Source organism: Lathyrus oleraceus, chromosome 6, assembly GCF_024323335.1.
Source record: "Lathyrus oleraceus cultivar Zhongwan6 chromosome 6, CAAS_Psat_ZW6_1.0, whole genome shotgun sequence".
Lineage (NCBI taxonomy): Eukaryota > Viridiplantae > Streptophyta > Magnoliopsida > Fabales > Fabaceae > Lathyrus > Lathyrus oleraceus.
The window spans coordinates 412384081-412396811 of NC_066584.1; the positions used below are offsets into that span (position 1 = coordinate 412384081).

At 35.8% G+C, this 12731-nt stretch overlaps 1 protein-coding gene across 1 annotated transcript; it reads left to right on the forward strand.

Moving 5' to 3' along the window:
- The first annotated feature begins 4085 nt into the window (after positions 1–4085).
- On the forward strand, positions 4086–5015 carry LOC127095950 (uncharacterized). The gene is made up of 2 exons (XM_051034587.1): positions 4086–4260; positions 4354–5015. Exons 1-2 carry the CDS (start codon positions 4086–4088, stop codon positions 5013–5015), a joined length of 837 nt encoding a protein of 278 aa, XP_050890544.1.
- The last annotated feature ends 7716 nt before the right edge of the window (positions 5016–12731 follow it).

The following is a 12731-nucleotide window of genomic DNA, read 5'->3' on the forward strand; positions in this document are numbered from 1 at the left end:
TGTTTACATATGTATTTACTCAAATTACATCATAGTGTAACTTTTATTTAAAATAAATGGGGTGAAGACGTGGGTTTAAAGTTTAATACTTATAAATCAAAACCTTTATATATATATATATATATATATATATATATATATATATATATATATATATATATATATATATATATATATAATATATATATATATATATATATATATTATATGAGAATCAACCTGAATAATTAGATTTTAAATAAATTAAAAAATAAGAGAGAAAATTGATTAATAATAAAAATGAGATATAATCTCACCCATTTATTTTATATATATATGGTACGATTCTTACGAGAGAAATGAGAATATTTAATTCTAACCATCAAATTAAATTTTGATCTATTAAAATTAATAGACTAGATTGATTTTTATTTCTATAATTCTCTTTATTTGTAATTCATATAATCTTCACAAAAATTAATTAACTTTATATGGCGACGATTGCAAGATCAAATCAGTCGCAAGTTCCTTTCCGATGGGCTCCCTCAGCTAACTTGTCTTGAGAAAGGGATTTTGAAACTTCAAACCTTTCATGCCTTGTTTGTTCTTCATAGAGCATCTTCAGGTATTTTATTATATCGAACGTTGCCATGTTCTCATGTTGGTTTTGCAACTCTGAGTTCATGGTAGCTAGCATGAGGCAACCGGTTTCATTGGCATCATCGACATGCTTCAGGAACAAGTTTCTCCAAAACATACAGCTTTCTATCATGTTTGAGGACAATCCTCAGATTTCGGTGTCAATCCAGAAAATTTGTCTCAGACAATTTTTTCCTTATCAAGGATTGATCGTAAAATATTGTTAGAGGTGTTTGTTGTCATGGTAATATACATGAAAAATAATGAAAATATAAGTATCACTAAAATAACATATTTAATTAGGCCTTTAATTAAATATGCTCCCATTATTTTACTCAAAACAAATGACCCTCACCATTTGATTCGGAAAATCCCGTTGAAAGATTTTCTAGTGGGTCGAGATTCACATTTCACTTTGTTTTAAGTCCGCGTAGGAGGATTATAAAAAACTAGGTTATTTAGGTAGAAACTCCTTCCAATTATATCTAATACAACTCTCGAATATTTTAGTTGGGTGAATAACTCCTTATTCCAATCCATACATTGATCATTTCCAACTCTTACTTCTAAACGTATATAATCTTATTATAATTTGCTTAGTTAAGTTTGACCCATTGTTTTAGAAATTGGATATTACAATTATCTCATCACACCTTACTAATATAGAACATGCACCTCGCGTAGGCGAAACCTACATTATTCGATACTAGTCTTGATAAGTGCTAACACTTGGAAAACATAAATTTAATATTTAATTTGAGGGAATTTGCAATTATTCTGATTTCACAAGCTTATTTATCATATAAATCGCCTCTCACATGCATCAACATACATTCACATGCATCAACATACATATAAAATGAATCAGTTATGGCCCATAGCGCAATTATTCTCCCAAGCCAATGAGAGAACCTAAGCTAACCTAATAACGATTTAAGCTTCTCCAAGCAAGATCTTCAAGGTTGTCCTCCTTTGATATTGTATTCTTCTCTTTCTTCATAACATTACATTACATAAAAGAAACTCATTTTACATACGACGGGGAAAGATAAGAAAAGAAGTTACATTAAGAGATTAAAAAAGAGGCATGACACGCAAGTCGTATTTTAAAATCCCAAAACAAAATAAAGGAAAACTAGGGCCATAACCGATCACCACAAGATAATAATAATAATAAACACATTATTATTAATAATTTAAATTCTGTTAATTAAATAAACCAAATTAATGAACAATTCATTTAAAATCGACGTCGATTTTCGCATCAACACTTGATACTTTAAAGCACAACTGTTGCGCAGTCATAACCCTAATCACATAACTCTTTCACAACACAACCCTTGTACCATCATGAACCCTAATGCACCAATTTCATACCGTCAAACACACCTCGATTGTTAATTCAGTATGATTGATCAACATGTCATTGCTTCACCATACTTTCATCGGATTCTGAAGCAAATGACCATTGATCGCTGAAAGGAAAACAACAATTAAGTGTTTGAATGAACGAAACAGAAACAATATATCATATATATACTGTATTTTGCATCAGAATTACTTATATCATATATATAACTTGATCAATCTTAATTGGGTAACCTATGGACGATCGATGTATTGTTGCTTTACCATACTAACGTCGGATTCCGAAGCATAGTCAACATCAATCATCCAAATCGTACACACATGATGCCAAATTTAATTACTCGTTTATTATTTAATTCATTCTGTCTTTTAATCGTAGTAATACAGAAAATACAGAAAATAAACAATTGTCAGATGCATGGTTTCGTAAGTGGCTCTGATACCACTGAAGGAGAATAGTGATCCAAAACGCAACGGAATTTAAAATTTTCTCCTTTAGTGATCCTTACGAATGGGCATGATCAGTGATAGAATCATTACCTCTTGTGGCGATTGAAACCTTTGATGCAGATCTAAGGAGAGATCGCGAACGTTGAATGGTGACAACGCCTCTACTCAGTCCATATGAATGAATTCCTTCAGTCTCAGTGTTAGCTGCTAGGAATGAAGGCTTTGAGTGTGAGAGAGAGAGAGAGAGAGAAACAAAATTTCATCTAAACAAATACTTCTGCACAAGGGTTCTATTTATAGAACCACTTATGTGGGCTGTAAGATAAAAAGCTCACTTAAGTGTATGTGGCCGATATCTTATGATATACCAAAATCACTTAAGTGCGTGGTAACTTACCATATTTCGTATTCTACTTAAGTGCATCGTACCTTACGATGTTCTACAATTCACTCAAGTGCACTGTACCTTACGGTGTTCCTTATTTACTCTATCTCTCATCAATCCGTCCTTTTGTGTGTGACCCTGTAGGTTTTCGCGGTATTGACAATTATATTAAATCACATATTTAACATAATAAACAGTAAGCGGTATCTAGCAACACATCACTGCTACCCAAGACACGAAAATGTCATGTGATCTGACAAATCCTTTTGTGATAATACTTGTGTGTACGGTTACCCTTTTACCCTTATGTCTATATTGAACACAAGGCATAGACCGTGTCATCCTTGTCCAGTTCAATTTGGGCCCTTAGACATTTATCCTATTATGCAGGATGGGTAAATTCCATCTAGGTCACTCATGTCCCTCAGCATGCTTCGTGGAGTACCCATCAACTGTCTTTATGATCATCCAGTTACGGGCAATGTTTGATCAGTAATAAAGCACTCGACTCTACATCTAGGGTCCATAGTTCAGGTCGAAGGGTGGTATACACCACTATCACCATGAGAATAACTTATGACACTTCGTATAACATTCTATATAGTATTCTCATAGCAGGTCAATCCAGTATAAATATTACTCCTAATATGCATACCTATGTTTAAGACTTGATAACTCCTTATCCATGATCCATGAGATGCGATCATCAATATATATGCATAGTAGTCTTAATGCTTTAATGTTATCCCACTTCATAATAAATCTCGACTATAGATACTTTAAGAATAGTGTCCTTATGTTTAATGGGATCTCATGATTAAGTCAGACTTGATACATTAAACCGACTAGCTATTCTAGGGACTTTATTAAATAAACATAATAAAGAAAAAATACTTTTATTATTAATAAATAATTTGATAAAAGTACCAAAAGTATTGGTCTCTAGGGCTTACGCCAACAAATTTCCCCTATGATCGACTTGTAGCCCAGTTAGAAAGTGAAAGTGAAACGGTCAGATGTTCTTTGATGTATAATGACACAAAAACTAATGAAGTTGTGGAATCAATTTGCACCAAAACTACGATGTCATGGTATGCTGACTTTGTCAACTACTTAGCAGCTGGAGTACTTCCACCAGACATAACTTACCAGCAAAAGAAGAAATTCTTCCATGATCTTAAACATTACTATTGGGATGAACCCTTAATTTTCAAAAGGGGCGCCGATGGTATTCTCCGTTGATGTATCCCTGAATCGGAAGTAAATGACATCATATCTCATTGCCACTCTGCATCCTATGAAGGACATGCTAGCACCTCAAAGACTTGTGCGAATATCTTACAATCTGGTCTCTTTTGGCCTAATATTTAGAAAGATATCCACACCGCGGTGCCAAGACACTGGCAATATCTCTAGGCGCGACGAGATGCCACTGAAAGGTATCTTAGAAGTAGAATTCTTTGATGTTTGGGGTATAGATTTCATGGGACCTTTTCCATCTTCTTTTGGGAACAAATACATACTCGTTGCAGTTGATTACGTATCGAAATGGATCGAGGCAGTAGCCTCTCCTACTAATGATGCGCGAGTAGTCATCAAACTTTTCAAGAATGTGATTTTTCCTAGATTCAATGTACCAAGGATTGTCATTAGCAACGGTGGCCCCCCTTTCATTTCAAACATCTTTGAAAGACTGTTGCGCAAATATGGAGTCCGACACCGAGTAGCAACGCCTTACCACCCTCAAACAAGTGGGAAAGTTGAGGTGTCTAATAGAGAAATTAAGCGAATATTAGAGAAAAACGTTGCAACGTCTAGGAAAGATTGGTCTAAGAAACTTCATGAAGCTCTGTGGGCCTATATGACAGCTTATAAAACTTCCATAGGAACCACTCCATTTAAACTAGTTCATGGTAAATCATGTCACCTGCTTGTAGAACTCGAGCATAAATCTTATTGGATCGTTAAGACCCTAAACATGAATTACACATCCACAGGAGAGAAAAGAATCTTAGATATCCATGAACTAGAAGAACTTCGATTAGATGCCTACGAAAATGCCCAGATTTACAAGAAAAGAACCAAACTGTGGCACGATAGACGAATAACAAGGAGAGAATTCCACGAGCGTGGCATAGTCCTTCTTTTTAATTCTCGACTTAAATCATTTACAGGCAAGCTTCGTTCTAGATGAGCTGGCCCTTTTGAGGTCATAAGAGTCTTCTAAAGTGGAGTTGTAGAAATAAAAGGTAAATCCAATGAGACATTCGTCGTAAACGGGCAACGACTTAAGCATTACCAAAGCGTAGAAAACAAGGATTTCTCCATGAGTTACAAATTAGAAGAGTTGCCCACTCTTTCAAAAGAATAGCCTCATTCTGATTTATGTCGAGCTCCCGACATTAAACGAAGCGCTACGTGGGAGGCAACCCACGATTTTAAGTTTTTATTTTCACTTATTATAGCTGTTACTAGTATATTTTTTATTTATTTTTACTTTTATTCTTATTCTTCTTATTATTATTACTATTATTATCTCGTTTAGCACTACTTACGGTTCAATTAACTAGTAACATAATCTTCGTCTACTTTCAGGCTAACGTAGCTTAGGATATCTCAATACTAACTTAGGAGAATGCATCCTGTTGATGACATAGAGGTTGTCTTTAGGAACAAAGCTCAAAGAAGACTTTTTTAGCTCAGACAAATATGGAATTATCTATTTATCCTGATGGACTCACCATGATCACCTTAGGAATCCGAGATAGTGTGACGTACCTTCTTGACCAGATACGTTGGGACAACTTTGCTATGAGGAAGAGGTTTAGCCCGTACCGTAGGCTTACCCTTGAGTTTCTAAGTTCCCTTTACTATGATCCTAACAGAGGATTGGATTTGGGATAGGCCTAGCTACTTTAAGAACACTTGCGACCAAATACTATTTCACCCACCATGAGATGGTTGACTGTAAGACCCCAATTTTGACCCTAAGATCCCTCATGCAATTTCATCATAAGCATTAACATTGGGATCATACCTTGGCATCCTCCTTACCCCTCTTTTATTGGGTTTGTTTAGGGAAATATCACCAAGAACTATATGATTGTATCATACTTGTATTTTATCATTTTCACTAACCAAAATACCAAAAATATGTCTTTGTATTTGCCTAACTCTTTTGTAGGTAGGGCATGATCCCATTGATCTATCAAGTTCACATCTAGGGTTTGAGACCCTCATGAACAAAGAACACAACCATGTATTGATACAATAATGGTCACAAGCATCATATATGAGTCCTAATGATCTCTACATGTTATTTTGACCAAGTTTTCTTCAAGAGTTTAAGGGTGATTTGCCTTGGAAATCCTAGTTTGATTGGGTATCTTGAGTAACTTCTCCAACAAGCTATCTCACCAATTGATAAAATTTCTTAAGGGATACTTCAAAATTCATCATATTATGCATATATGATCTACCATGAGCCTAGAAAGTCAAGAGAATTGAAGATTAGCAAGTTGGTTGATGGTGGTTGGCCAGATGAATTCATCTGATCAAAACTGGATCTCCCTAGATCCTATCTCCTACAATTTTCACCATATGAGAATTCTTCTAAGACAAAACTTACTCTAAATAAAATTTCAAACAACTTCCATGTTGAGACCTAGAGCTAGTTTTGCTTGGAAAATCATTTTTTATGTTGAAACATTATAGGTCATTTTGTCTAAACCCTAATTTGAAAGTCAACTTCCCAAGGCCATAACTTGCTCAATTTTATGACATGAAATATTTCCAAGTTTAACAATCAAATTCAAGGTGTCTACTTCAACTTTAATGTTTGGAGTGATAGCAAATTCAACTTTTATGAGCATGTGATATGAGGCTACATTATAGGTCACTTTTGACCTATACCATTGAACAAGTGATTTTTCCAAACTTCAAAAATGCATAACTCTATCATTTCAAATCCAAATGACATGACATTGTTGACCATTTTGAAGGTTTTTGAAAGATTTACAATTTTTATGAATAAACTTTTATCATTTGAAGCTCACATAAAAAGTTAAGCAAGGTGGAATATTGAGATATATGGCTTGACACTTAGAAAAAATTTCAACATGATAAAATTTCCAAACTTCCACTTCAAAATTCATCTTGATATAAGCTTCAAATGGAAAAATGTTGAACATGAAAGTTGTTCCTCTTGATCTAACCTTTCCAAAAAGTCCAAGTTCATCTATTTTGGATTAGAATTGAATAGGCTGCGCATGGCTTGAACATTGCATCATCATTTGGCAAAGATCAAACTTCAAGTTTCCATGTAAACTTACCTTGCAATCCAAGTTGATTTCAGACTCTCTCACACTCAATTGTGGACCTAAAGTAATGATCTCATGGGTATGTACACGCCCATGCACCCATGCATCATCCATTGCCAATTTTGGAAAGTCATTTGGAAGGTGCAAATATCACATGATCCAGCTATAAATAGAGCTCCATATGCTCATAATTGAACACACATTCGCGCCAGCTTTGATCCTAGACCCCTAACCCTTCTATTTGAGAGGATAATCCTGAGAATTTCATCTTGAAATTGAGTTTGAATCTCACTGTTTTGAGATTCAAAACTCCAGGGATCCAAGACCTTTTGTGCATTTTATTCTACTTCTGCAAGCATTCTGAGTGAGATCAAGCACGAGCCAAGGCAAGAACAGTTGAATCCAGACCTGCATTGAAGGTATTTTCCAGAAAATTTCATCTCTTCAATTCTCTCTCAATCTTGCTCAATTCTCTTGATTCTTTGGTTGTCTGAAATCCTACCAATGTAGGCAAGAAGATTGAGTTGCTTAGAGGTCAAATCGAAGCAACTCAGTTGACATACCTCAAAATTCAACTCCTCATATCTTTCTATATGTGAGGAGTTACTTAAAATTGAGGTCAGATTCGTGCTATACGCCATTTTTTCTTTCAGATCATGTCCTCCTTTTTCATTTTTTTGATGGTGATGAGTGAACCAGTCCGACCAGGGTCACCGGAGAAGATGACCGGCCTTTGGACGTCGATGGTGTGTTGGCACGATTCAGAGCCATTGATCCCTTTTTAATTTTTTTTATCTCGTACGTTGTTTTTAATTACCATGATTGTGCCGCGTTGCCTCAAGTCCACCATGGAACGCGCGCTGGTGGCCACTTAATCTGCCACCTCAATTAATGAGGGAGATCAAGTAGTCCACGTTTTTTCTGATTAATTGAATTTCATTTTAATTACTTTATTTTCATTAATTCATATTAATTTTAATATTAATCCAAAAAATATGAGAGTTTCACCCAAAATCTTCAAATAATTTCCTCTTTCATATTTTGAATTAAAATTATTTTTTGGATCATTATTAATATTTTTCATGATTTAATTGATTTTTCATTTGTTTTTAATTGTTTAAAAATACTTTTAAGTCTTTAAAAATTCTGAAATTTTTCCTCCAAGGTCCTTTGACCTTGTTTGACCTATGATAAATCTCATGGCCATTTATTTGGTGTTTTGATGAGGTTTTAGGAATTCGACAAACCATATTCATTTTAAATGTATTATTTTAGTATTTTTAATTTGAATAAAGGCCAAATAATTTTGTTGACCAATTGTGATGACTTGTTTGTGTTTGACTCTTGTTGTTGGGCCTTGGTCAAGGTTGATTTGACTTTGTCAAGTTAATATCATCGGATTTAGGGAATTGATGGAATGTACATTCCATCACCCAAAATAAATGGATGATATTAATTTGGTAAAAGTCCTCCTTTGGCCAATTTGTGTTTTGATCCATTCCCCTCCCACTTCATCTCATTCCCTTTCTTTATACATTCATCTCATTTAGCCTATGATATCTCAAATTCCTAAAGCTAGTTGATTGAAAAATTAACATGAGTATGAATGAGATTAGGCCACACTTTTTGCATATTCTTTTTGTGTGTGGTATGTTTCATGAGCATAGTCCATAATACTATGTCTCTAACATGCATTAACAACAAAATTCTATTGCCTGACCTCAAATAGTTGTGACTTCTACATAAGTCCAATTACGATTGCTTAACATAGCGCTAAATTTGTGACATAAAAGGCATAGCATTCTAGTTAGTGAGATTGTAAGTCTCCCCTCTTTCATGGTATTGTGTGGAAACTTGGCCTTTTTTCCTTCCTTTGGAAGATGTCTTGGCTCAAGGATCCATGCTTGTGATAAGTGGGTTGAGTGTTCTCCAAAGAATGTCTAAGAATGAAAAGCAAAAGCAAAACAATACTAACTTCTAACTCATTAACAACTAACTTTTAATTTCAAGTCATTTACTTTAATGTCATTTAATTATTGCCTTATACATTTGCCATTGTTCATATCATTCTAATTATTTATGTTAATGCAATTCTCACTTTGTCCACTTAGACCATATTGTGTGATATATTTTGTTTGTGTATACTTTGCTTGTTTGTGTGGTCTTTGACCATTAATGTACATAATTGAAGGAGAATTGCCATCCAAGGCGCAGTGGAATTTAAAAATTTCTCCATTTAGTAATCCTTACGAATGGGCATGATCAGTGATAGAATCGTTACCTCTTGTGGTGATCACGAACGTTGAACAATGACAACGTCTCTACTCAGTCCACACGAACGGATTCCTTCAATCTCAGTGCTAGCTGCCACGAATGAAGGCTTTGAGTGAGAGAGAGAGAGAGAGAGAGAGAAACGAAATTGCAAGCCTTAGTTACAATGCTTCTACCCGAGGGTTCTATTTATAGAACCACTTGTGTGGGCTTCAAGCTAAAAAGCCCACTTAAGTGTATTTTGGCCCATGCCCAAAATCACTTAAGTGTTTGGTACCTTACCATATTTCGTATTCTACTGAAGTACACCGTACCTTACGATGTTCTATAATTCACTTAAGGAAACCGTACATTACAACATTCCTTAATTACTCTATCTCTCATCAATCCGTCCTTTGTGTGTGACCCTAAAGGTTTTCGCGGCGTTGGCAATTATATTAAATCACATATTTAATATAATAAACAGTGAGTGGTATCTAGCAACACATCACTGCTACCCAAGACACGAAAATGTCATGTGATCTGACAAGTCCTTCTGTGATAATGATTATGTGTATAATTACCCTTTTGCCCTTATGTCTATATTGAACACAAGGCATAGACCGTGTCATCCTTGTCCAGTTCAATATTGGGCCCATAGACATTTATCCTGTTACGCAGGATGGGTAAATTCCATCTAGGTCACTCATGTCCCTTAGCATGCTTTGTGGAGTACCCATCAACTGTCTTTATGGTTATCCAGTTACGGACAACGTTGGATCAGCAACAAAGCACTCGACTCTACATATAGGGTCCATAGTGGTTTCAGGTCGAAGAGTGGTATACACCATTATCACCATGAGAATAACTTATGACACTTTGCATAACTTTCTATATAGTATTCTCATAGCGGGTCAATCCGGTATAAATATTACTCTTAATATTCATACCTATGTTTAAGACTTGATAACTCCTTATCCATGATCCATGAGATGTGATCATCAGTCTATATACATAATAGTCTTAATGCTTTAATGTTATCCCACTTCACAATAAAGCTCGACTACGGATACTTTAAGAATAGTGTCCTTATGTTTAATGTGATCTCATGATTAAGTCATACTTGATACATTAAACGGACTAGCTATTCTAGGGACTTTATTAAACAAACATAATAAAGAAAAATCCTTTTATTATAAATAATTCGATACAAGTACCAAAAGTATTGGCCTCTAGGGCTTATTCCAACATAATAACAACATAAACCCTAAAAAAACTTTTGTGTGGACTGTTGGCTTGATCTTGGACAAATGGACTTGGAACTTAGGCAACATTCCTATGCTAAAGGACTTGGCCAATTCCAACTTATTGAGAAACCAAGTGCTTTCAATTTGAAACTTCATCTGATACGTCATTCAAGATCCCTCTGAGTTCATCTGTAACATGATCATTATGAATCTGTTATTTTGAACCTGTAACTTGTGAAATTCATCTACTACATGGGTTAATCATGAAGAAGATCATGGAATGGGTACGCTTAGATGCGGATATCTTTATTTGATGCCTTTGCTCTTCAAGATAATATAATTATGCATTTGTGTGTTGCTTGATGCTAAAAGTCCAAGAGAATTCTGGGTTTCTATTGACATTCTTGTCTATTGGATTGCTACCCATTTGGTCAGATCTTTTCAACTCTCAACTTTTAATTTTGTGCATAGGATTAGTCTCTTCATCTTCTCCCCATTTCTTTAATTTCAAAATCTCTCCCTCCCTTTTCAAAATCTTCTTTGATTGACTTATTTTGTTCTAAAACTTTGACCACTTTGTAAAAAGATAGAAACTTTGGCTTTATGCCATTGCATTTTCAAACTTCTTTTCTTAAATCAAACTTGTAAATAAACTTAACTATACTTGACTTAAACTTTCAAAAAGCCAAAAAAGAATTAACTCATTCAAACCATTTTTAGGCCTTTGTGTCTTTCAAACTTATTTTTTTTTAAAGCAATGCATCCATTCTGATGAAGACGAAGACCAACCTCAAATACCTATAGCGCAACGCTACTCACCTCCTGCGCACTTCACAACACTTAACTTGGGCGAGGATGAGCCCTCATCAGATATGTTCTACAACCCATATATGAGGTCTGATGAGGACTTAAAGAAGGGTGACCAATTTCGGACCAAGGAAGAGTGTCTGTTAGCAATAAAGAACTGGCACTTGAAAAATTGTGTTGACTTCGATGTTATCAAATCAAATCCGGAAAGATACGTTATTGTATGCAAAAATCCGGAGTGTGGATATAGGTTGATGGCATCGTACAAGAAGAAGCATAATGCGTGGGTGATAGGGTCCATATCTCAATCTCACATTTGCGTCAACACCAACATGGCACAGGATCATCGCAAACTTAGCCATGACATGATCTGCCATTCCATATTACCTCTAGTTGAGGCTGACCCGTCACTGAAGGTCAAAACAATTATCTCCCATTGTGTGGCTGTTTTCAAATATACACCGTCATACAGAAAGGCTTGGTTAGCGAAAACCAAGGCAATTGAACTGGTGTACGGTAACTGGGAGGAATCATACAAACAACTACCACGCTACCTGGCTGCACTACGATTGTATTCACCTGGGACGGTTACTATAATGGAGACCTTGCCTGCACAATCCCCTGACGGAACTCGTCTAGAAGGTAATGGAATTTTCCACAGACTTTTCTGGGCATTCCGTCCATGCATCATCGGGTTCACATTCTGCAAACCACTTGTCCAAGTCGATGGAACTTGGCTGTATGGGAAATACAAAGGATCGTTACTGATGGCGGTCGCACAAGATGGCAATTCAAATATTTTCCCAATAGCCTTTGCATTGGTGGAAGGAGAAACGGCTGCTGCATGGAGTTTCTTCCTTAAGAATCTTCGAACGCACGTGACTCCACAAGCTGGCATCTGCGTTATTTCTGACAGGCACGCCTCAATAGACAGTGCATACAATAATCCAGCAAATGGCTGGCATGACCCCCCCGTCTACCCATGTTTACTGCATCAGGCATATTGCCCAAAATTTTATGCGGGAGTTCAAGGATAACTTCTTGAAGCAACATTTGATAAACGCGGGGTATGCCTTAAACCAACCTGGATTCCAATACTATCGCCGGGAAATAGTGTTGGCAAATTCTGATGCAGGGAGGTGGATCGATAATATCGACTGAGCGAAGTGGACTAGATCATATGACGATGGGGTGAGGTGGGGCCACATGACAACAAATCTTGTGGAATCAATGAACGGCGTGTTTAAGGGCATACGTAACCTCCCGGTAACCGCATTGGTGAGTGCG